Raw genomic sequence first — 25,907 nt, 5'->3', positions numbered from 1 at the left:
CCTATTATGTTTCCTTCTCATGCGTTCGTTTTCTAACAACATACCAAGCAAAAATTTGGTTCTCGGCGATCAATTTGCAAAAGCTGCTACAGCATCATAGAAACCATTTATAAGTGTTTGAAAATGTAATTGTAACTGTATTTTAATATGTTAATTTTAAAAATAATTTTTTTAAAAATAAAAAAAATATTATTTTAATTTATTTAAAAAAAAACATTTTAAAAAACAATTCCTACAACATTTCCAGATCAATATGTCTTCTCGTGTCCTCACTTAACAGTGTCTATATATCGAGGAAATATTTGCACGCTGCATGATTATGGTATCGCCAGAATAGTCAGAAAGCAGTGTTATGGGTTTCCAATAAAACGTGCCAAAAGTGTAAGAATCATATACAAATGTTCTTGACTGCTGCTTTCAACAGTGAAGGGTGTCAGATTTGAACGACTATTTTTTGAAAAAGAGAGTTATTTGAATAAATATTTGATTAATTAACCCTTAATCCAACGACAAAAAACCTTATTTACTTACAAGCATATTGGATATTGAAACATTAACGGTTACAAATTAAGTTAGGGATGAAGAGCGTGTTTGACAGTGTGGTAGCGGTTGAAATAGCTTTTCGTGCCGAAATACATGCAAATGATGTTTTTTTATTTTTTAAAAATCATTTTTGACATCAGCACATCAAAACGATCCAAAAAGTACAACCGTAACTCAATTTTAGTAAAAAAAAAAAAAAAAAATTTAAAAACAAACGCAGAAACAAACACTTCCGAACTCGTATGTATTGAAAAGGAAAAGGACATATTATGCCATCATCCAGCATAAAGCTCAACATTTCATAAAAACAGAAACGTTTTTATTTCAGGTAAAAGGGATAATATGTGATCATATATATGTCACTTGCTACAAGATTCATCACCTTTTATGGTACAGTGCTTTGTAACCAAAAAAGAAAAAGTTACAAAATGCCTGAGATTTGTTCAAAGTAAATTGCATGCCATCGATCTCACACACAAAACGAAAAGAAAAGAAAAGAAAAGAAAAGAGAGAGGATAAAAGCAGCATGCATCCCAAGCATCTTCTAAACATAGGAACGTACGGTAGTGGAGAAGATGTGATTAAGCAGCAGAAACTTTGAATGAGTCCAAGCGCGCGGCATCTGGAAGTCTTTGTTTCCACATTGTAGTGTAGAATTCTTCGTAGGTGTAATCTTTATAAATCAATGGATGATCATCATCGATCAATTCCTTAGGGGGCCCCATTTGAGTATCATTTGATGGATAGCAATATGAAGCAATGGATAGACGTTCTTTCTCAGAATTGACGATAACTCGATGGAGCAAACTCTTGTATCGGCAGTTGCTAAGCCCCTGATAATTAAGAAAGAATTCAGATATAAAATCAATGGTGATTTTTCATGTTTCTTTTTGCCTTGAATGAATAATTCTAAAAGAAAGTAGATGTAAAGAGAGTAAATGACCTGAAGCACGTCACCAACATGGACAATCAAGGTGTTAGGAATAGGCTTGACCGGTACCCAGTCACCATCTTGTAGAATTTCAAGCCCAGGCACCTCATCTGGCAGTAGCATGGTGAGTATAGTGGGGTCAGTGTGACCACGCAGTCCAAAAGTGAGCCCAAGATTTGACTTGTCACACGTCGGATAGTAGTTCAGAGAAGCGTATTGTCCATGGTTGTCCAATATCTGGTCTATAGATTTCCTTTCCATGCCTAAGCCCTCGAATACAGCTTCAAGTAGTGTTATCTCTGCCCTTTTAACAGCTACACAATACTCGGATACAACCTCCCTGTAAACAATAAAATATTATAACTAGTAATAGCTGAAAAAAGCTACTAAATTAGTCCATCCAGATTTAAAAACACCAAATTGAACTCTTGTTTAATCTTTCCATGAAATATTACCTGTAGGATGGAGGATTTGTAGGCCATAGATTCACATAATTTTCAACAGGATGACAATGAAATTTCAACGATTCCCTCGAGACGAAGACATTCTGATTATCGTCCTTAAAGCCAGTAGCAAGCCTGATAAGGCTGGTAGGGTCAGGAGAGTATAATTTCATCCTTTCTTCTTCTGGCAGATGGAAGAACTCTCTTGCTTTGCTCATTATGCCATTCAACAATCTCTCTGAAATTCCATGGTTCTTCAGCTGATAATACGACACATTAATTATTAGAACACAAAGTTATTTACACTTCACAATACTTGGTCAGAGATAAAGATGTTATAGATGCTCAAAGAAAGAGGTACCAAAGATGAATGAAAAAAATATTCGATGACACTTCTTCGGTGCCTTGATTGAACCGAAGACATTGAATTAAGTTAAAATACATTTTCTCAGTGACGTTTTCTATAATAATTTTGATGGTTTCCACATGCAACACACACACACATGTAGGCATAGCTAGGTAATTACCATAAAGCCACCATAGTGTTGGCATGCATGGCCAAGCTGTTTGATGGTGTCAGAGCGGCAAGGACCATGAAGGCCTCCCAGGTCGATGATGGGGAGGGTGCCCTCCCAGATCTCAAGCCCATGGATATCAGTTTGAGCAGTGGAAATGGGAATGGTGTTCGTTAGTGGAGTATTTTTGCCCCCTGCGGGTAATGCAAGGTGATCATCGGCTACTACTGCCTTTGTGGGAGCCATGACTAAAACTTGAAATGCAGGGAAATTCTGTGGATATGTGGCTAGTGAGTGTGATGAAGAGAGTCCGCATGCACACCCCTATTTATAGGAGGAAGCAACCATCGAGGGGGCTGCACTTGCTCAGCCATCCAGGGGGCTACTGTTTTGCTGGCCCCCAACTTGGTGGTGCCAGTCCAAGTGAAATGTCTTTTTATCCACCTTTCGAATTTGTTTATCGGACTCGAAGATAAAAAAATTATTTTTGTTGGACTACACTGAATGCCTTGCAGTTGCCGCAATGGAGGATCTCTCTTCGCCCTTTGATTATTGCTACAGAACTCAGCGCCGCCCGGTCTTTCAGGTTAGATTTGATCATGAAGATTAAACCGGATAAATTCAATTGATCTGTGACTTAAAACCTTAATGAAATCTAGCCTTAATGAGACATAGTAATTTTTGTTTCTCTCGTAACAACGTTGTTTTATATTGATCCGAATGATGGACAAAGGTTTTATAACTATGTTGTAAGCTTTTCCTTCTAAGCTTCTACAGCAAACTGCCTTTTATGGAATATAATTTTAAAGCCATTATGCCCGAAACGGACCTCCGAATTAAGGCTTTCGATTCGGGCCTTCTTCAAGCCAGCAAAAGATTTCATGGAATTGAATTTCTCCTTTCCTTCCATTCAGAGAAGCCTTCGTTTAATCTACACCTACACGTTAATTTGAGGCATACCATTATTTGTAATGGAGTAAAGTCTTGTACTCTTGTTCAGCTATACGTAAATAATTTAAGATTGAACCAAGTTTTAAGCAACCAAATAATTAATAATTAAAAGATAATGAGTTTAAAAACTCACCATTATTATTCTCTTCTAATGAGTTCATAAAAACTTTAACTTTAAAAATTTTTATATAAAGACATGTCACAAACTAATATAAAACTATTTATTCACTTAATAATATAAATATTTGAGTGAAATTAATTTCTTGAATGTTGATAATTATTGATTAAAAATATGCACCACATTTCTAAAAATTTTGAAATTTGTTTTGTTTAAAATAATTTTTTTTAATATTTTAAATCGTTTTAATATGCTGATATCAAAAATAATTTTTTAAAAATAAAAAAATTTAATTTTAATACATTTCTAAACAAAAAAACACTTTGAATTATAATTGTTAATACAATTCCAAACAAACCCTAAAATTAGAAAACATTTATCTCAAAAACTCCCCATCTTCTTTGTCAATCAACGAAGGTTTTATCTTTAAAATTGTTTTCTTGCATGATTTCAAATTATTATGATTTTAATCGAGTTTAATTTATTTTGTGTGAATAAATTAGATCAACATAAACATTCTCCTTTGTTCAGAAGAAATAAGTAACCAATAAGTTGAAGTTGTTGTAGCAATATTCAACCTTATCTTTGAAGGTTTGCACAGCAGAAAATTTCACTATCTGAACAAATCTTTTGATAAAGCTGCATGTAAAATTTGGTCTGTCGTATGCTATTGTTTTTTTTTTGTTTTTTTTTTTTTTTTCCAAGATGAGATATCACTCAAGTAAAGACGTTAATTTCCATTGATTTTCTGAAATAACGCTCTACGACTAATTAATTATTATGTTCTTCTCTCTGGCGGATAGGTTGTCAAATTTTAATCATTTGTCTGCTTACTACTCCTATGAACTTCACAATTGTGGATAATTAGTGGTCATTTTTAATTTATAATTCCAAGAATTTATGGATTAATATATTCTTGAATGATAAAAAAATATGACGGCTCATGTCTTCACATTCTAGAGGAGTTTTACCATTTAAGCTTTGCTAATCACATGTAGGAGACTTGTGAGATTATTAAAAAGGAAAGGAACATATTGTCCTCCAAATTGCGGGAATCAAACGCCATCAAAATAACATTTTCTTCTCCAAATTATGTCATATGGTGCATGTTTTTCAAGATTCAAATATATAGTTCTAGATAAAATGGATGGCAAAAAAAAGGGATTGTGGAAAATAATCAATACCGCGTTCTTAATTAATCTTAGGTTTCTATAATGGGAGATATGCTATTTTAGAGAATCAAATCCTAAAATAACTTTTTGAATAGTGTATACACTAATAGAAAAACTATTTAGAAAAATAAATTATATTTTAATATATTTGATATCAATATAATTATTTATTAATTATAAGTCAAGTAATATTATTGAAACCTGTTAATTTGAAAAAAAGATGGCTGAAATAAATATTCAAAAGCCATGCTTTCCAATTGTCAATATATAATACCTTAACTTCAAAGTAGAATAATTATTTATTACTTATTTTACCATGATCTTCATTGGAATGGACATATATATATATATTAATTAATTAATCAATAAGGCTCGCACAGCCACATTCCAGATTCCAGAGTCTAGACAAGTCTCATAATTTAAGTTTTGGTACCTGATAATGTACTGTTAGTGTTGCTAAATTATTATAAAAGACAAGAATATTGACTGGAAACTATGGAAGTCAAAAAATCAAACGCCATCATGATAATATATTTTCCTCGAAAGCTACACCGTACATGCCTGGTCTTTTGAATTGTCAAGATAGTTCTAGATCAGCCTCCAACGTGGGGCTTAAAACTAATCAAAGTAATTCAAACCCCTTGACTTAATAATAATAATAAAATCCTAAAGTCCTTCTGTAATTCTTAGTTTACTTTTATATTTTTTAATGAAAGAATTCGAATTCTAGAGTTCAAAAAGAATTTGTTAATGTTGATTAAATTTCATCTCATTAAATTGAAATAAACATGTTGATTGTGTTAATTATTTATGAAATATTGATTTAAGAGAAAATAATTTGATGTTGTAGTGAACTAGATTCTCTAATAGAATTATTCTATCTTGGAGTTATCATCAATTACACATATAATTTAGTTAAGGGATATGATTTAAGTCTATTTGTTTTTGTATTTTTAAAAAAAATTAATTTTAGATTTTATTTTTTATTTTAAATTAATATTTTTTGATATTTTTAGATTATTTTGATGTGATAATCAATGTTAAAAATAATTTTTTTAAAAAAAATATTTTTTTATAATTTTTTTGATAAAAATTACTTTAAAAAGTAACTGTTATTATATTCTTAAACACTTTCCTAATAATTCTTGTAAAAAGATTGAAATTTCTTGAATAACGATGAGACATAAAATAATAATTTTTTTAATATAATCTTAATTAATCATGAAGAATGATTATTGGATAATCACTCATCAAATTCAAAAATCACTTTCCACTTATTACTTTCTACATCTACCTGTAGAGTTTCATATTTTTTATTTATTTTTATTTGGACAACTTTGCCATTTTTGATAGACCACAATACCAATTGAATTTGACCGTGATGTGATGTAAGAGATAATGAAAGATAATTCAAAGTATCGTTGGAAATTAAAAACTAAATTTTCAATGTCGATTGAATTGACCATGCAAATTTTACATTTGGTTTTACGTTTTCCTGTGCTTTTTCCATGCAAATATATACTAGAAAAACATGTCGATTGTGTTAATTATTTATGACATATTGATTTAAGAGAAAATAATTTCATGTTTTAGTGAACTAGATTCTCTAATAGAATCATCTATCTTCATTTTTCATGTTTATTAATTCTTTCACTAGAGTTAAAAATATTAACCATATATTTACTAACTCAAAAGTTAAAATAATTTTAGGTTGAATTCTTGAATGAATGATTAAAAATTAGTTTTTTTTCTTTTATTAAAAAAAAAACCTTTTGATTGTTCTTTTTAAAAAAAATATAAAAAATGATAGATTTTTTTTTAATATAAATCTAATAGCCATTTTATTTGGATGAAGTTTTTTTAATGGGCTGTATAAACATGTTATAAAGCCTATATAAAGTATTTTTTATTAAAAAAATATAAATTAGTTATTTACTACAGTATAGCTTGCCGTGTAAATTAGTTATTTACTAAAAACAACTAAAAGACATGTATTATTCAGCAAAACAGCTACATGTTCTCTTATTATACAAGTGCATATGCTATCTCAGAAGCTGAAGGTCAGGCAGTAGAACACTTGAACGAGTCCAGACGCGTATCAGTAAAAGTTATTACTTTCCACATTTGCTCACTGAATTCTTTAAACGTGAAATCTTGATAGACAGCAGGATGATCATTGTCTATCAACTTCTTTGGAGGTCCAATCATGGCATCAGATGATGGATAGCAATAGGAGGCGATGGACATACGCTCCTTCTCACAATTCACCATAGCTTGATGGAGCAAACTCTTGAATTTATGGTTGCTAATTGCCTGATACAAAAGAAACATAAGAGAAAAAAGTAATTATCACAACAAGGAGAGCAAGACGTAGCATGCTACTACTTTTACCTACAAACATACAGTGACAGATCCAAAGCTGTAGAATTGGAAGGTCTGACTGTAGTTTTTTTTTTTTTTTTTTTTTGTTCAAGGAGAAGCATTTCGTAAAAGTACCCAGAAAATAACTAGTTCAGGGGAAGTTTGGGATTTTCGAAGATTTTGGGAGGCCGCATATACACTTTGAAAATCAAGAAATTTTATGGTTTTCACTGAATAACTACTCATGTTTATTGTATAAACACCATATAATTGATATGCACATAATAAAAAAAAAACAAAACGAAAAAAACAACTACACTACTTAACCCAATTTGGTGCTTCAGAAGTCTGTATTAAATACTACAATTAATTGTAGTTTCCCTGAATAGGGCTTTGACTGTTAATAGCAATTAAGGAAATCTAGCTTAAAATTAGATATGAAAAGATATAAATGATCACCTGCAGCAGATCTCCAACATGGACAACCACCGTGCCTGGAATAGGATTAACATCCATCCATTCGCCCTCACTTAGAACCTGAAGTCCAGGCACATCATCTTGCAATAGAATAGTTATTATGGTTGGATCAGTATGGGCACGCACTCCATAAGTAAGCTCGAGATCTGATTGTTCACAAGCTCCGTAGTAGTTCAAAGATACATAATGTCCACCCAATTTCTTCTCTATATAATCTCTTTCCAGGCCTAAGCTCTCTGATATTGCACCAAGTAGTGTTATCTCCACCCTCCTCACATTTGTCAAATACTCGGCGGCATACTTCCTGTCAGCAATCAAATGTTAACAAATATGCAGCACCCAACAATCTAATTACTATTACTATAAAATCTCCGATGGGCTGGTGCGAGGGGCATCGGTGCCTGCCAAGACTATCTTATCTACACCCTCCATGACTCAAGCATGTCAGGGGTTTGTCGAGGAACCAGATGGGACAATTACGACTAAGGAATTTTTATAGAAAAAGATTATAATAACGTGTGCTAGCTTTTGTTACCTGAAGGAAGGAGGATTTGTTGGCCACTTATTCACGTAATTCTCAACAGGGTGACAATGGAACTTCAAAGATTCCCTTGCTACAAAGACATTTGCAACCTCATCTTTATAAGCATTCATTAGCCTGATGTCACTGTTAGGGTCAGGAGTGTAGAATTTCATTCTTTCTTCCTTTGGCAGATGAAAGAATTCTCTTGTTGTGTCGAATATGTTGCTAACCGTTGTCCTTGGAATTCCATGATTCTTCACCTGACAAGGAGGAAAAACAATAGAGTTGTTAGAACTAGATAGATTTCAAGCATATACAAAGAGAATATAGGACACCAAACTACAACCACTGCTAAAAATAAAAATTAACAGCAAGAACAGTAGCATGCTGCGAGAGGCAAAGTTGTTGCTAAAGGTCATCAGAAACAACTGCCAAACACTGGATGTCTTCCCATGAAAATTCCATATAACAGGACCACTATATTACTCTGGAAGACAGCAGATTTTGCATAATTTCTTTTCCCATAAGTAATTCAGAAGAGGATTTATTTTGCTTTGTTTCTGGTAATTTTCAAGAATTATTTTCTTTCATTTTCTGTTTAACCCTTCTTGTAATCTGTCCATAGTTGTACTATGATGGCTTTTTCTGTACTATGTCCACAAGGTATTCGATAGCTGGCCTATGTGGACCTGCGCTGTTACTTTGCTGTGTATTTGCAATGGAGTCTTGTCTTTTACATGTGTGGTTCCTTATCTTCTCCACTTTCCTAGTTCTGGGCAGATGTCATCGTGCTATAACCAGTTTTCAAGAAAATGATTCCTTCCATTCATGAAAAACTAGCACCACCATATACCATTTAGCACAACTAGCATCGAGTATAAACTCCAACAGAAAACTTTTCCAGAAAAAAAAAAAAGAAAAAAAAAGCTCCTACCGCAAAGAAACCTTTGTGCTGGCATGCCTGGCCAAGTTGTTTGACAATATCGGAGCGGCGAGGACCATGAAGGGCTTCCAGGTCAATGATGGGGATGGAGCTATCAGATACCTGAGCCTCAGGGAGGGTTGGAAGATTGGAAATGGGATCCTTATCGGTGTGTGGAAGATGCTTGGCCCCTGGCAAAGCAAGGAGGCATTCAGCTAATTGCAACATAGTGGCAGACATGATTAGAAGAATTAATAGTAGTGGTAGTAACAACGAGAGTATTGTGGTCTAAGTGGGGGAGTTTGTACCCGTATTTATAGAAGGAAATCGACAGCCATCGCTAGAGGCATAGTACAACTTCAATGTTTTCTTATGTGTACAAATCTAATAACTTCTTTGTTTTATATTTTAAAAGTAATTTTTTTTTAAAAAAAAAATTACTTCAAATTTTTTTTTGTTTTAGATTGTCTTGATGTGCTGATATTAAAAATAATTTTTTTAAAATAAAAAAAAAAGATTATTTTGATACATTTTCAAGTAAAAAACACTTTGAAAAGTAATTAATACTATATATACTCCTAAACACCCTCTAAATACTATATCATAGCTTTGAAGAATAATTTTAATAACCAACCCTGAGGTTGACTCGTGCAAGGCTAGGGTTATAGGTCGAGAAAGATTAATTAAACAAAATCAAAATTACATTAATTGGTTTTGACCGGGTCATCAATTCGATCCAGGTTTTTTTATTGGATTAACCAAGCTTTTTATTTTATTTTATTTTTTCTTGAATCCAAACTAGTCTAGGTTTTGGGTTAATTGAATTCTAAATAGACATGCCAAGATTGTAATAACCCGACCCAACTTTCTATCTATTGTTTGCTTTAAGCCTTACTGTTCTCATGATTTTGTTCTTGGTGACGTAAGCTCATTTTTTAGTCTGACGCCTCAAAACGTGTACAACAGGTCAGCGATCATGATTATTTATAAAGTTTTGGCTCTGAACACTCATTTCTGATATGGAATATCACAAGGGTTGTCTGAGTTTTACAACAATTATTTGAAGAGGATGTTTGGGATAGCGATGTGGTGAGATGTGATTTTTTTTTTTAATGTAAAATCCATTTAATACAAAAAAAAGTTACCATTAAAAACAAGTTTTTTTTTTTTTTGTGTGAGTATAAAAAAAACAAATCATATATCGCCACACCTCATTCCAAACACACAAACTTGATAAACATGGTGTTTGGCGGGCTGATGAACAATAACTTGTGTGTTGGTGCCACCGTGCTAGCCAAACAAAGAAATTTTGGAATTTTGGACCTCTGTGTTAGTGAAAATGATTTTAATGATATAAAAGAGTATTTGAGGTTTGACGAAAGGTAGTTGGGATTTTTTGTATTAGAAAATAAGGAATATTTAATAACTAATATATATATATATATATATATATATATATATTATGAATAATATCTCAATTGGATAAGAAGAGTACGAGTTTGGTGCGTTGAATATCAGACGTGTTATCCTTATTTAAATCTATAATTCTCCTACATTTAAGTTTTTTTAAAAAAAAATTTAAGAGATGTAGTTCAATTGATCAGATTATAGAATTGTTTTTTAGAGGTCTTTTTAATTTGAGTCTTACAAATCTTAAGATTATTGAAAATTTACATAATCATTAACTTCAAGATCCATAAAATTAGTCGAGGTATATGCAAGCTAACACAAACACTCACGTTAATGTTAATAATAATAATAATAATAAATTCTCAATCCCACCTCCAATCTACTTTACCATATTTCACCATACTTTGAATTCAATGGTTTCAATAAATCCTTTACCATAATTCGTCTTTGACCATATCTCAAATTCCTCTGTAACAAATGTTTTTGTAGTTATTGTTTGTCTTTGTTTTCTCATGGTTAGATTATATTTTGAAAAAAAATAATTTTTTATATTTTAAATTTTTTTGATATGCTAATATTAAAGATAAATTTAAATAATAATAATAAATAATATTTGAAAAATTAATTTCTGTCACTGTATCAAATACTTTGAACATATGCAGGAGAATACCTCAAAATACTGTAATGGTTTCCATGTGAAATATAATAAACAATGAACATTTAATTTAGTCAAAGTAAAGAAAAACACAACCTCTGCGTTCGGGAGCTAGCCAATTTCGAAAGCTATACTCCGATCGTTGCATTAATTTATAAATTTAGTAGCCAGATGATGCAATACGCTACGTTTTCCTCTTTTGCTAATTTAATGTCTTGAAGTAGGAGATTTCTAGGAAAGAGAGATGGCAGAAAGGAATCATATAACCAGCCCAACCTAATACTAAGAGTTTGGTGACATGCACATGAAAAAACCTCTACAATTGTTTTATTTCAATATATAATTTTCTATGTGTGTATATATATATTAAAAAAATCTATATAAACAAAGCTTCATCTTTCTAGATGTAAAATCTGTCATAGGCATGAAACTAGAGTTCATATCTCTAATACTATTCTCTCTAGACTTTAAGTTTAACACAGTATAAATATAATACAAGACTTAAATAAAGTTTAAATAACATTTAAGTCTAGAAAATATTTATTATCCTCATCATCTATATAAATACTATATTGACTTAAACTTCATAGTATTTTTTTTGCCGGTGTTGCTGAATCCACAAAGTTTTTTATATCTAATTTTGTTAGCTTATGAGAAGCACCCCCAATCTCTTTACAAAAAAATATTTTCCAGTCTTATCAAATACAATGCATCAATGGAAGCCTTCACTTTCATTGATCCAGAAACATTTGCTAATGTTTTCGTTTATGGCTCATAGATAAATGGCAAAGTAGAGTAGAGTGAAATGTACCAAGCAAAGCAAAGCGAAATGACATAGATTTATTTAGGGAAGTGAAGTAGAGTGATATGATAAAGGGGTATTAGAAAAAAACTATTAATACTCTTTAAACGGCTAGGTTTTCTTGAATGATTTAGGATCTATTATAAATACATATTATGTAATTGTATTTCAATATACTGAAAATAGAAGTTTTTCACTTCTATAGATATACACAAATTACCAAACCGTGTTTTTAGTTTTACGTCCATTTTAGTTTATCTCAATATTTGCTGCATATTTTTGACCATAAAATGGAACCCTTCACTTTCATTGATCCAAAAGCATTTGCTAAAAGTTTTCCATTATGATTGAAAATATAGTAGCTAGCTAGTCTGTTTATGCAAACATTTTTATATTATAGTCATACTTTGAATCAACTATTAAATCTACCATATAATTGAGGAATTTAAAAGGAAGCTTCTTCTTTTATCCTTTTTTTTTTCCATGCATGTAATTTAATCATTTCAGAGTACAAGCATGAATTACTAATCAATCTTATTTTCAAACAAGTATTGTTTATTTCGAATGTGATATAATTATAATTGTTAAACTATGAAGTCAAGTTAAACAATAAATTATAAGGTTATATAAAATAAATTGGTCATAAATCGGACAGTGAAACAAATAGTTTTCATTTTAGCAATAAATTATATTGATTCATGAGAGAAACTAATTCATTAAGATATTTAATTATATTGCTTCTCCTTATGTATTTTCGAGTTCGTTGTTTTTACTTTTAAAATTATATTTAGATATATTTTAAAAGGTTATTTAGCATGAAAAAAATATCGAATTAATATATTTTTTATGATTTTAATATAAAAAAATTTAAAACAAAATATTTTAAAACTAAAAATATTTTTTAAAAAATACACTACGCGAATACAAAATGCAGTCATATACTTCCAAAAGATGATAGCCGTCGTCCGACAGAGCATAGAAGATATAAATTCTTGTTTTATCTTTTTCGAAGGTATTTTGTATTGTAGTATAACCCAGAATTCCTTAGGTTTGACTTGGATAGGGAAGAAACATTAGTGCTATCCGATTTTTTCAACAAGTTTAAATTTATATATTTCCTTTATAGCAAAAATACAAAGAAAAAGAATTAAGCAGTCGCAGTTATACAACAACGCAACGTTTATTCCATTTACGGCCTCCTTTTCTTCTTCTTTGAACACAAGTTTGAGAATTTAAACCACGTGGTAGTACAACATTGAAAATGGTACAATGCAAGAAGAACCAAGAGAAGGGAAAAAAACAAGCAAAGTGATCGGAATCCCAGCAGACAAGTAGGTCGGCCCAAATCATTGGCGAGCTCCGACTTGATCCAATCCGAATTTTAGAAGATACGTTTCTCTAATAAAAATAATTAAGTGAATCAAAATAGATCAATGAGAGATTATGGTTTTAAGAAAACAAATTAGATTAGTTAAGATTATTAGATAGAAAAACCTAATAAACTATGAAGGTTTTTTTTTTTTTTTTTTTTTTTTTTTGTGATAGAAAAAACTAGGTATTATATGAAAAAAAAATGGTGAATAATGTTGAACTTTGGATCACGTATTAATATTTGTATATATTTTGATAATAATAATTAAATAGAAAATATATTAATAATATGTCGGGTTAAAATAAATTTAAATATATTTATATGAATATCATCAACAAGTATGAAGTATTGAATAAAGAAATCAATCAACAAGTCTAAGATGCAAAGTAGATGAAGACTTAGTTTTTAAGTATTTATTTTAGTGCTCTATGTATAAATCTTTATATCTTACTTGATAATATAATTAAAATGAATCTACACACTTCATATTACATGCATTATAGGATTGATACATGATTTGATAAAATCAAAATCAATTGGTTCAAGATTCACCAAGTTTAAAACTGTCAAAACTGATATTTTGTATAAATCAATCTACCGCTTGTTTATTAGAGATGAGCTCCTAGAAATATGCAGGAATCGGTCGACTAATTAGCTTAACCAATTTGAATTGGCGGATCATTTAAGCTGTCAGTTGGGTCCCAATGCTAGGAATGACTAGTTTCTTTTGGAAACTTATAAATAACTCTCATTCTTGAAAAAAAATGCAAGAGGATTATGAACATTGACATGCTGCTCAAAAGAAACTAAGCACATTGCAGGGCTGTGTGGCTGAAGGAGAAGCATAGTTGACACTTGATGTGCTGCTGAAAAGATCGATGAGGAGGCCACTGTCCACCAGCAGCAGGCCATCTGGGTTGTTGCCAATGACTCTACTTCCAGTCCGTGGGAGAAGAGGAATGAGAGTCATGCAAATCAGACCTACCATGACTGTTGTACCTATTGCTTTTAGAGCGCCAGCTATCGCGGGAACAACCTTTGTTATGGCCAAAATTAGAGCTGGTTTGTTACTGGGCAAGATGAGCAGAGGAAAACAGAGATGGTGTGGGCAACGGAGGTGGATTTGCAGCCAATGAGGGAAGATAAGACTTGTGCAGAAACTCATAAGTAAGAGGATGTTTTTGAAGGTTCGCGTATGATAGCGGTTCTGCCTTGGTCACGAGACTAGTTACCAAGTTTTTAAACTCACCATGAAGGCCATGAAATATATAGAGGTTGAAGTCTTCAAGAGAGATGGACTGGCCAGCAACAACTAATTCATCAAATAATGACTTGGCGTGCTGCATGTATGTAGTAACCAAAGTATCTCATTGTCGAAGATCTTGAAAAGACCCATGGAATTGCATAATGCAAGAATTTGACGGAGAGGCGAGCATTTTCTCAAGAGTGCGTCAAACACAAGAAGAAGTCTGACAATCTACCACAAGATGCAGGACGTCCATGGAGAGAGAGGAGAGTAATGCGCTTAAAATAAGCTGATCATGTTGCTTCCAACGAAGAAAATAGTGGTTGATTGCTGAAGAAGAACCATTTGAACAGCCAGAATCACGAGAGGGAGGACACGGCACTGAGCTAAGAAAGAGCCATGGTTTTGCTCTGCAGGTTAGGGCTGCTGTTGGTGGGAGAAAGAACTAGCAGCAACAACTTTTGAGTGACTGGATGGGTTGCACCACCGTTTTGGTGGGGGGAGTAGGTGGCAGCAGCAACAAAGTCCATTTAAAAGAGGGAAAGAGGAGGCAGGCTGCAAGGAGGGAAAGGAGAAGAAGAGTTTTGACAGTAGAAGATTCTGATACCAAGTTGAAAATAATTGGGAGGCTTAAGTACGTATCGGTTAACTAACCTTTTATATATATGGGGCAATATACAATAGCAATGGTGAAGTTACAACATAAAAGTATAACTATAATATTTTCTATATAGTATGCCTACAATATTTCATATATAGATACATTAATAGGCCTCTATGATTCCAAGGTCAGAAGGGTATTGAGAAGCAACAAAAAAATGATCTACATGAGTAGAGATTTATTGGTGATAAAAAAAGAAAGATAGTAGGGTTCTAAAACAACTCAAGGATCAAAATTAATCACTTAATAAGGTTTTAAGTAAACCAATGTATCAAGATAGATTTAATTAAATTTTTAGAAAACAAAAACTAATAAACTACAAATGTTTTTAATTGAGAAAATATGAAAAAAAAACTATGTACCACGCCAAGAAAACTACAAATATCAGAAGTTAGCCTTCTGACTCGAAAGCTGCCACTGTAGAATTCCTTTTATTTTCTTTCCTTTTTTTTGTTTTTTTTTTTTCTCAAGTCCAACTTACAAGTCATTGCATGACCTCTCATCGTGCTTTATTATTATTATTATTATTATTATTATTATTATTATTATTATTATTATTATCATACATTGGCATATCAGGATGACACCTCTGTGTTCTAATATTGACATAAAAAAATCTGATATTTTATAATTGGACCTCTCCAGTACTTTGGTAAGTTTGGTCGATGTTGACTTGATAGGTTTGTTTATTTCTATTGCCTATGAATTAGGCCATGTGCATTACATTGTTTTTTTTCTATTTGGATAATTTTTTTATTTTTAATATCAATATATTAAAATAATAAAAAACACTAAAAAAAATATTAATTTAATATTTTTTTTCAAGTAAAAAACATTTTTTAACACACATTTTCTAGACACTCATTAATCATATCTTTGATAAATCAAACTTGTATTGGATCTTAATTTGATATTTTCTTATTTTTCACAATTGTTTTTGTTCATATGATAACTTAATTATGAATACATAGAATTTGTGAATTAATTAATGGGTGAACGAAGGAGTACGATGGTGGCTATATAAATTCGGTCTTGGGAGGGTGTCTTAAAGGCCCTTATGTTTCTATACTTTAGAAAAGTTGTACGAAATCTAATATGATTCTTTTTCCCTAGCATTCTAAAAAATGAGTATAGTTTAGAGAGTAACTGATAATATCTATAATTTGTTGATAGTAAGTGTCAACACATGATTTAATTAGGAGATTGGAGAGAGAATAAATAGAAAAATAAAAGAAAGAAAAACAGAAAAGATCCATAGATGCATAATGAAACAAATCCAACGATATTTAAAAAGATCACCAACGGTAATTTGAATGGGCCACATAAGCGACTTAAATGCAAGTGACCCGACCTCTTTGGACGGTTCATGGGACCCACTGCACTCATCACGTGTGATTTTGTTTTGGTGTTGTTAGACTCGTTTCGTCAAGATTTTTTCATTGGATGGTATTTTAATAAATATCATTCATTTTTAAGAGGTAAGTTTTTTTTAGGGTGGCATCATACAACTCTGCTATCTTAAAATTTTCTTTTTTTCTCTCTTCTCTTTTTCTATAGTTCTCTTGACTAGTTTTTTCAACGGTTTTTTTTTTTTTTTTGCTTGAAAATAAACCGAGCTACTATTTTCAAGTATTTGGGCTAGCATCTAAAGTTGAACTTCTTTTTTGCCTGCTTGACTTTTCTAGGACATCGTACAGAAAGGGTACTATCCAACATGATATCTCATGGCTTTTTATTTTTTTATGGGACTCCGAGGTCGCGTTAACTCAAGATTAACGAGGAACATAAAAGCTATCAGCATCTGGTGGCGCCGTGCGGAGTCGTCTGAATAAATAGAGGTCTTTGCATGATCAACTGATAAAAGCATTGCATCGAGTAGGAAAATTGAAAGAAGAAACTGTAGTAATTATTGCTGATCATCTCTTGAACCCGACCCAAAAATTAGAAGATGGATAGCAATGTGAAAGCCAACATCCCTAAGAACATCATCTTTCAACACTACAATCCAATTAAGTTATCCAAGATTGAGATTTAACATTAATATTTCAGTAATTTTTTCTGCAAAACATTGTTATATTGTGTGGCACATGTGCATAGAATTAAGAAGAATAAATAACAGATATCGTTAGTAGTACCTAGATGTAAAATGTATGAAATTTGGGAACAATCGATAAAACCTTTGTCTGAAGCTAGCTTAGTCGAGATTAGTGTTATTTAACTCGGTTTGATCACTTTGCAGATCAATTTAGTGATATGATAACTCGACATCTAATATGAGCTGGGTTACAAATTAAATTAGATTAGTGTTGATTCAGTATAATATGATAAAAATAAATTTGTGTGAGGCTAACCACTTTGCGGATGGCCTTGCTAAACAAGCATCCCATGAATGTGATCTAAAATATCCAGGGACTGTGTCTTATTTATGGGACTTTCTATGTGTCACATCTTTTGCTATTATGGGATGCTATTATGGGATCTGTGCTATATAGCTTCAGTTCTCTGTTCTGAAAGTAGCTAGAGACGAGTGTTAGAGTTTGTGTTGGGGAAATGATGTCTACTGGTCATTCACTGGGCAAGTTTGTTGGCCTGGGTTCCTTCATTTCTTCCGTGTATCTGTTTTTCATGGTGGATGTGCTAATATCAAAGAATTATTATGTTGAAAGACACTGTCATTTCCCTTTCGGCCTGTGTCCACCATATATACCTATTCATTAATATTTTAACCTCGTTTGTTTGCTGGAAAATAATTTTTTTTTTTTAAGTAAATTTTAGAAAAAATAAATTATTTTTCGATGTTTGATAGTGTAAAGAAAAATAAGTTCGAAAACATTTTCTAGTGTTTAGTTATGTCATGGAAAATAAACTGAAAAAATAACTTATTAATGTTTTATTTTTTTCAAGTTTATTAAAATAATAAGGAATAAATCTTACAAATTAAAAAGTTAAATAAAAATAAAATTGAAAAAAAATATAATTTCATAAATTATCTCAAATAAAATAAATAATAATCAAAGTAATAGAGATCAAATCTAAAAAATAAAAAAATTTTGAGAGATGAAGAAATGAAAATAATAATAATTAACATTTCCATAAATTATTTCAAATAAAATAAGTAACAATCAAAAGAATGAGAACCAAATTTGATATATAAAAAATTTCAATTAAAAAATAAAAAGGGAAAATCAAATAACAATTATAAAAATGAGGACCAAAGTTAATATAAAAATTAAATTCCAAGGGATTAAATTGAAAAAAAAATTCAAAAAAAAAATATATAGTAATCAAAAGTTTCAGGATCAAATTTGATATAATCAGCAAATAATATGATATTTTTAAATTTTTCACAACTTTCAGAAAGTGTTTTCCGTCCAAAATAAAAGAAAAACACTTTCCTGAAAACCAAGCTAAATTTTTCTTTGATTGGAAAGTGTTTTCCGTTGATCGGAAAATATTTTTTCATTAATTAATTTTTTAATGGACAAACAAATACATGAAAATTTAAAAAATAATTTTTTGAAAACTACTTTTCAGAACGCAATAACACCTTTAGAAAAGAAATATGATCAATCCATCATATCTCCTTGTTTGATATTCCACCATTATCTATTAATGCTTGTAGATTTCATACCGACAGCGATGGAGGTTTGGTTTTTCAACGAGGTTGATGCAAGAGAGTGGAGGTTGAGAAAGTGCGAGTTTATGTCATTTATAGTGGAGGTGAAGATAATTTGTTGGTGCGTGTTTATGTGAATTCTAGTGGAGGCGAGTTTCAATTAGTGCTTCACTTGTGAATTTTAGGTTAGGGTTTAAGTTTGGAATTTTACTTCAATATTTATTTTAGGGTTCTTGTGTTTTTTTAAAAGGTGGGGCTTGAGTATTTATTTCATTATTTAAGTCTTTTTTACTTTTTAAAATCAACATTAAATTTTTTTTTTTCAATTTTATTCCGCATAATAAAAGGTTATTTAATCGGATGCCTAACAAATTTTAGTCAAACTAACAACATAATTAATGAACATAGTGATTTTTTAATTCTAAAATTGAAAATTCAAGAGTTGATTTTGCTAAATTTATTCTAGAGAGATAAATTTAACTAAAATCATCTAATAGAAAGGTATGCAATGATTTTTAAAATACGGTTGGGTAAAACATTATACAAGTATTTGAAATATTAATTAGCTACAATATATTGAACTTTTATATGATAACAAGATTAACAGAGTCACTACAACACCAAAACACATCATGGGTATTGTGCTATGTCGATATCATCAATAAAAGATAATTAAGTATTAAAAGTTTGGAAATTTGTTTTTTCTATGATTTCAGGTTCAATTTATATGATTGTTTATATTATAGTCACTGGAGACTTACATAATTGTTAATTTTCAAGATTCGTGGGATTAGTTAAGGTACACGCAACCAAACTCAGATATCACGTTAATTAAAAAAAAAAAAATTACACACACCAACATCCACTTTTATGTAAAAGAGAAAAAAAAAAACAGGGGAAAACTAATAATACCTTACAAGGTCAAACAAAGCATTATAAGACACGGTATAAATGGTATAATTAAAATAATTTCCAATTCTTTTACTGTAGTGAGTACTTTAATGGTGATAATATATAATTTCTTGATTTTTTTATTTTTTTTTATATATAATTGATATATTTATTACTTTATACTTAACCTATTTATCATTATTTTTTTTATAATATTTTTTTATTTTTTCCTTTTTTTCTTTATGCTTTTTTTTAAATACTATTTTTTATTCTTTACAATTAGAATATATATCACCCTCCACTTATTCTATCTACACCATTATTTTTTTTTTCTTATTTTCATTCTTTTGTATTATTTTTCTTTTTTCAATACATATTTTTTAAATTAATTATACAAGACTAAAAGTAAATAATATTCCACCTTAGCAATTACAGTATTGTTATATTATCTACCACATTAAATATTAATTTAAGATCTTACACTTTTTTATTAATGCATATATTCTTTATTTTATTTTATTATAATTTTTTATTTTCATAATTATATTTATTTTTACCCGTAATGTTAGAGTCAAAAAACTTTTGGGTTGAATTGTTTTAATATGATATCAGAGCCTTGATAACTAAATGGTTACGAATTTGAATCTCACCATCCTTTATTTATTTAATAAAAATTAAGCACAAGGTAATGTGAATCTGTATAAGTTTTAAGCCCAAAAAGTTTTTTATTTGAGGGAATGTGTTAAAGAATAATATAAATTATATCTTAAAACATAACTAACAGCTTAAACTTTTGGAATTAAATTGGTTTTTTTATAATAAACGAGTCAAATAAAAATATTAATAATTTTTTTATTAGCATATATAATTTTTTTTATTATCTGGATAAAAAAACACTTTTAAAAAATTAAAAAAAAAAAAAAAAAAAAAAAAAACCTAAGCTTCGTTTCCATGCCCTGCAGGTCCACCATGCTTTCTTTCATGACGTGACGTGTGTTTGTGTGCCGTATTAACCATGACAGAGCACTTTGCCCCACCACACAATATATTTACTGACTTCCACGACGTGCCTTTATATATCTCCTTCGCCGAAAGCTAACCATCCACTAGCGTTAGAGAGTGTGAGAAGGATTCTTTTTGAATGTTGAGACATGTTTTGATTCGAGAAATCAAAACAATATCTGATTATTGATTTAATAACACTTCACACAACCTTTTTATTTTCTTAGGACATATTTGTTTTCTGAAAAGTAATTTTAAAAAAATTATTTTTTAAATTTTTTTATTTTTATTTGTCATTAAAAAAGTTTCAATGAAAAAAATTCCGGTCAACGGAAAATATTTTTTAGTCAATTTCAATCAAAGAAAAATTTGGCTTGATTTTCAGAAAAATATTTTCCCTTTAGCTGTGTTTGTTTTTTGGAAAGTGGTTTCTGGGAAAATCACTTTCCAAACTTTCTTGTGTTTGTTTGCCATTAAAAAAGTTGGTTAATGGAAAACACTTTCCAGTAAAAGAAAAATTTGGAGAGGAAAACACTTTCTGGAAGTTGTGAAAAATTTAGAAATATTATTATTTGTTGATTATATCAAATTTGATCCATCAAACTTTTGATTGTTATATATATTTTGTTTTGAATATTTATTTTTCAATTTCATCTCTTAAAATTTTATTTTTATATTAACTTTGGTTCTTATTTTTATAATTGTTATTTGTTTTTTTCCTTATCATTTTTTTTCATTGAAATTTTTTATCTATCAAATTTGGTCCTTATTCTTTTGATTGTTACTTATTTTATTTGAAATAATTTATGAAATGTTGAATATTATTATTTTAATTTTTCATTTTTTATTTTTTTTAATTTTTTAGATTTGATCTCTATTATTTTGATTATTATTTATTTTATTTGAGATAATTTATGAAATTATTTTTTTTTTCAATTCCATTCTCATTCAACTTTTTAATTTGTAAGATTTATTCCTCATTATTTTAATAAACTTGAGAAAAAAAAAAATATTAATAAGTTATTTTCCAGCTCATTTTCCATGACATAACAAACACTAGAAATGTTTTCCAATTTATTTTTTATTACACTAACAACACATCGAAAAATACTTTTTCGGAATTCACTTTCTCTGGAATTCACTTTCTAAAAAGGAAACTACTTTCCAGCAAACAAACGAGGCCTAATATAGTGAATTTCTAGTAGAAGTTTTAGAGATTTGTCAATTAAATCTCATGTTTTTACTATTATTTTTATGTTATTCTACATGGAAAATATAAATTTAATATTATAATATAGAAACAAGTGAAAGATTATTATAATTTTTTTGGGGCCTTGGATTTGATTTTTCCTTTTCTCCATACATTTATTTATTTTTTTAAAATAAATTCATGAAAGTAATTAATAAAATATTACACAGTGCACCATAAAGTTTTTCGATAAACTTGCCTCCACCAGTAAATTTTTATATATCTGCTTTATGTATAATAAACACTGTAAAAGTACTTTCAACATACAAGAAGAAAGATCTTAGCTGCCATTTATAAAATTTATTGGAAGTCATAATTCAGCAAAACTGCTGGAAATTCTTATTGAGTACAGCTGCTATATGTCTCGGGCATCCCGACAGAAAATGGAGTTAATCAGCACGAGCGGCCTTGAACAAGTCTAATCGCTTAGCTGTTGAACACTTTACTCGCCACATGGATTCGTGGAATTCGCTGTAAGTGAAGTCTTTATAGATTGCTGGATGATCCTTGTCTACCAGCTTCTTAGCAGGTCCTATCATGGCATCATCCGATGGATAGCAATAACTGGCAATGGATACACGCTCTTTCTCACAGTTCACAATAGCTTGATGAAGCAAACTCTTGTATCTGTAGTTACTAAGTGCCTGGAAACGAACAAAAGAAAGAAAAATTAGTCATTTCTGAATCAATCCATAATTTTTTTTTTTCTAACCAGTTAAAGATCAAGAATGTTTTTATATTACTATATAGATGGAATGGTTAATTGATCACCTGCAGGATATCTCCAACATGAACAACAATGGCGTTTGGAAGAGGATTAACATTTATCCACTTGCCATCATTAATAACCTGAAGTCCAGGCACATCATCTTGCATCAGAATAGTGATTATAGTTGGATCAGTGTGAGTCCGAACTCCATAAGTAACATCAAGTTCTGATTCCTGGCAAGCTGGATAGTAATTAATGGACACATAATGTCCTTTTAAAATCTTGTCTATGTAATCCCTTTCCAGGCCCAAGCTCTCTGATATGGCCTCGAGGATTGCTACCTCCACCTCTCTCACACTTGCACAATATTCTCCAACATTTTCCCTGTCAAAAATTGTATTGTAAATTAATGAATACAGCACAAAATAAATAAAGAAAACCAGGTCTAGATAATTGTATTGATCATGTTAGAGCTTGTCTACCCGAAAGAAGGAGGATTTGAAGGCCATTGGCTCTTGTATTCTTCAACGGGATGCGAGTGGAATTTCAAGGATTGTCTCGAGACAAAGATGTTCCGGGTCTTGTCTTGAAAGCCTGTGACCAGCCTGATGACACTGTTCGGGTCAGTAGAGCGAAATTTCAACCTTTCTTCATCCGGCAAGTGGAAGAACTCTCTTGCCGTGCCCAGCATGTTGTTGATCTTCATTTCTGGAATTCCATGGTTCTTCACCTGATGTTGTAGCATTGATTGTTAGAACTATAATTAATTTTAAATTTACAAAAGAGATTTTTACTTCATGAAGAATATATTACATATGATTTGTGAGCAGGGAAGCTTGATAAGCATGGCTGTGACTATTTAAAAAAAAAAAAAACAAATATTACTTTTCTGTCCTTTTTACTGTCACTCAAGCTCTGCAGTTATATTGCATTTAGCAGCAGCAGCAGCAGCAACAATTTTATCATCGATTTATTACAGAATTTAATGTAGAGAATAATCTAAGCACTTTATTATGAAGAATGCATGCAACAACATAAGTTTTGTACCGCAAAAAAGCCATTTATCTCGCATGCAAGGCCAATCTGTTTGATGATCTCGGATCGGTGAGGACCGAGAAGGGCTTCCATGTCGATGATAGGGGTAGAGCCATCAGCTGATACATCAACACCAGAGAGAGTTGGAACCTCTGAAAGGGGATCACTGTAGGTGTACGTAGCTTTGTTGGCCCCAGCTGAAGCAAGGTGATAACCAGCTTGTGGCAATATAGTGGCAGACATGATTAAACTTGAAATGCAGAGCCTGCCTTTAATTTGTGGCTTCTATATTTGATGATCTGATGGTTTGCAGCAGTATGATTCCCTATTTATATGAAAAAAAATGATGTAGCTGTGTGGTGGAAAATTAAACTTGTCAATGGTCACAATCAGTGGCGTTGTCTGCCTGTCGAAGGGCCCAGCAAACAGTCCTAATTCTTTTTACCCAAAACAGAAGGTAAATCGTTAAGGAAAAAAAAAAAAAAAAAAAAAGGCAGAACGAAGAATCAATGCCTAATTTCAGAAAAGGGCAGGAGAAAAAAAAAAAAAAAAAGTTTACCTAGCTTATTAAAATCAAAATTAAATTAAATTTTAAAATTTCAATGAAGAATTGGAAGCTGAAATCACTTGACAAATCTCAAAAAAAAAAAAAAAATTCAAGTGAGAGAGGGCTAGAAACCACCAATCTTATATAAAATAAATAAATGATACAAAATTAATATATAAAATTAAAAAATAAATAATCTATCACTAGACTTAAATTATATATTTAAATAGAATCCAGTCTCAATTAATAAATTTAATAAATAAAGTATTTTTTGAAAAAGAGTTTGTTATGCATGAACTCATTACAAGTTGAGAATAATAAGAGGCTTAATCTATTAGTTAATCAATCTTTTCTATTTGTATATATATATAGGATAATGTAAAATAGTTAATGTGTGTAGACATTTAAACATAAAATTAATAAATTTTATAAATATATACAAGCCTATAAGTACATAAAATACTATAATATGCCCCTTCTCAAGTTGAGGGTAGGGTTCAACCCAAAATTTAAACCTAAAAATAATGAAAGAAATAGTAGAGTGAAGTTCTGTAAGAATGTTATGCAAACTAATCATTATAGCATGATACCCACAATATTAAGATAAACCTCAATGCTTAAAAAATAATAAACAACTTTTTAAATTTTGAAGTTTAAACTTTGAAGCTCAACAATAGAGGAAGCTTTCAGAGCAGAGGGAGAAAAATAGTAAATTGGAGAGAAGATTATTTTATTTTTTTTTAAGTGTAATAGCTTATATACGTAATATACTATAATATTTCATATGTAAGTAAATCATTTATACAAAACTAGATGCCTTTTATATCATTGAAAGTCTTTATTATTAATTTTCATTTTTTAAAAAATCCAACTTCTGAATGATGTTCATAATCAGTGGTGGTGCTAGTCCAAGTAGTACTCAGTAAACAGTCTAACTAGTACTACTTGGGATTCGTTTTGAAGCTCATCACCATGAAAAAGAAAAAAAAAAAAAAAAAAAGCTTTGAGCATCATTTTGAAAAAGATAAAGCATGCCCATTCATCTAGAAGCAACACGTAAATAAATTATGTTGTCCACATTCTCAGGATCTTTAAATGCTTTAGTGTGCCATTCTAGAATGGCTTGCCTGCAGCATGCTTCATGATTTGACCATTCGCTCTTAACATAATACAAAATTTCAACATTGATGTTTTTGAAACAGCTTGCTCTATATCCAAGTTGTTCGATATAGCCAAAAATATTATCCAATTGGAAAAATATTTCTCAATTTAATTAGCACTACAATAAATTTAAACCAAGATCGTGTATGTCCTAAGAGTGTGTTTACTTGTACATAATAAATTCCACACAAGTACTAATTTAGCATATTTCATAGTAAGTAATTTCATAATTAAAAAAAATAATAAATAAATCGCTACAATATTTCATGCGATGAGAATCTAAGTATTGAATACGCAGAGAGATCAACCTCTCCAAACTCTTCAGGTGATTTCATTATTTGACTATATGGTATTTGGATATTGCATAAAATTAGTTTAAGTTGACTCATTCATGAAATTAAATAATACAGAATTTCAACATTGATGGTTTTGAAACAGTACTTTAATCAAGTTGTGTGTTTCAATGACGATGAAATGATACAGTTTTGTGTCTCAACATAACGGTCCTATGAAGCTCCTTTTGGGGCCCACTTGGTAAAAAATACCTTTTTAATTGAATATAAATTAATGGAAAAAATATTAATTAAAAAAATCA

General features: G+C 30.5%; 3 protein-coding genes across 3 annotated transcripts; all 3 read right to left on the bottom strand.

Annotated features, from left to right (window-relative positions):
• Window positions 1-840: 840 nt before the first annotated feature.
• LOC118040824 (protein DMR6-LIKE OXYGENASE 1) lies at window positions 841-2,729 on the bottom strand. The gene is made up of 4 exons (XM_035047873.2): window positions 2,445-2,729; window positions 1,930-2,177; window positions 1,487-1,814; window positions 841-1,376 (listed from the first exon to the last, which is right to left on the bottom strand). Exons 1-4 carry the CDS (start codon window positions 2,676-2,678, stop codon window positions 1,125-1,127), a joined length of 1,062 nt encoding a protein of 353 aa, XP_034903764.1. The 5' UTR covers window positions 2,679-2,729; the 3' UTR covers window positions 841-1,124.
• Window positions 2,730-6,636: 3,907 nt separating this feature from the next.
• On the bottom strand, window positions 6,637-9,250 carry LOC118040852 (protein DMR6-LIKE OXYGENASE 2). The gene is made up of 4 exons (XM_035047896.2): window positions 8,969-9,250; window positions 8,047-8,294; window positions 7,494-7,815; window positions 6,637-6,986 (listed from the first exon to the last, which is right to left on the bottom strand). The coding sequence occupies exons 1-4, from the start codon at window positions 9,194-9,196 to the stop codon at window positions 6,735-6,737; spliced, it is 1,050 nt and encodes a 349-aa protein (XP_034903787.1). The 5' UTR covers window positions 9,197-9,250; the 3' UTR covers window positions 6,637-6,734.
• Window positions 9,251-22,042: 12,792 nt separating this feature from the next.
• LOC118040855 (protein DMR6-LIKE OXYGENASE 1) lies at window positions 22,043-23,892 on the bottom strand. Its single transcript, XM_035047898.2, has 4 exons — window positions 23,617-23,892; window positions 23,052-23,299; window positions 22,632-22,953; window positions 22,043-22,504 (listed from the first exon to the last, which is right to left on the bottom strand). The coding sequence occupies exons 1-4, from the start codon at window positions 23,845-23,847 to the stop codon at window positions 22,250-22,252; spliced, it is 1,056 nt and encodes a 351-aa protein (XP_034903789.1). The 5' UTR covers window positions 23,848-23,892; the 3' UTR covers window positions 22,043-22,249.
• Between the last annotated feature and the right edge of the window lie 2,015 nt (window positions 23,893-25,907).

The sequence above is a fragment of the Populus alba genome, chromosome 11, assembly GCF_005239225.2.
Source record: "Populus alba chromosome 11, ASM523922v2, whole genome shotgun sequence".
NCBI lineage: Eukaryota > Viridiplantae > Streptophyta > Magnoliopsida > Malpighiales > Salicaceae > Populus > Populus alba.
This window is presented reverse-complemented; position numbering and strand designations above follow the sequence as displayed.

Coding starts and splice junctions, on each gene's coding strand:
- LOC118040824 (XM_035047873.2), bottom strand. CDS start 2,678: ATGGCTCCCACAAAGGCAGTAGTAGCCGATGATCACCTTGCATTACCC. Junction 1,815..1,929: donor ACAAATCCTCCATCCTACAG/GTAATATTTCAT, acceptor TATTGTTTACAG/GGAGGTTGTATCCGAGTATT. Junction 1,377..1,486: donor ATGTTGGTGACGTGCTTCAG/GTCATTTACTCT, acceptor CTTAATTATCAG/GGGCTTAGCAACTGCCGATA.
- LOC118040852 (XM_035047896.2), bottom strand. CDS start 9,196: ATGTCTGCCACTATGTTGCAATTAGCTGAATGCCTCCTTGCTTTGCCA. Junction 8,295..8,968: donor AGCACAAAGGTTTCTTTGCG/GTAGGAGCTTTT, acceptor CCTCCTTGTCAG/GTGAAGAATCATGGAATTCC. Junction 6,987..7,493: donor ATGTTGGAGATCTGCTGCAG/GTGATCATTTAT, acceptor CTTTTGTATCAG/GCAATTAGCAACCATAAATT.
- LOC118040855 (XM_035047898.2), bottom strand. CDS start 23,847: ATGTCTGCCACTATATTGCCACAAGCTGGTTATCACCTTGCTTCAGCT. Junction 23,300..23,616: donor AGATAAATGGCTTTTTTGCG/GTACAAAACTTA, acceptor CTACAACATCAG/GTGAAGAACCATGGAATTCC. Junction 22,954..23,051: donor TCAAATCCTCCTTCTTTCGG/GTAGACAAGCTC, acceptor AATTTTTGACAG/GGAAAATGTTGGAGAATATT.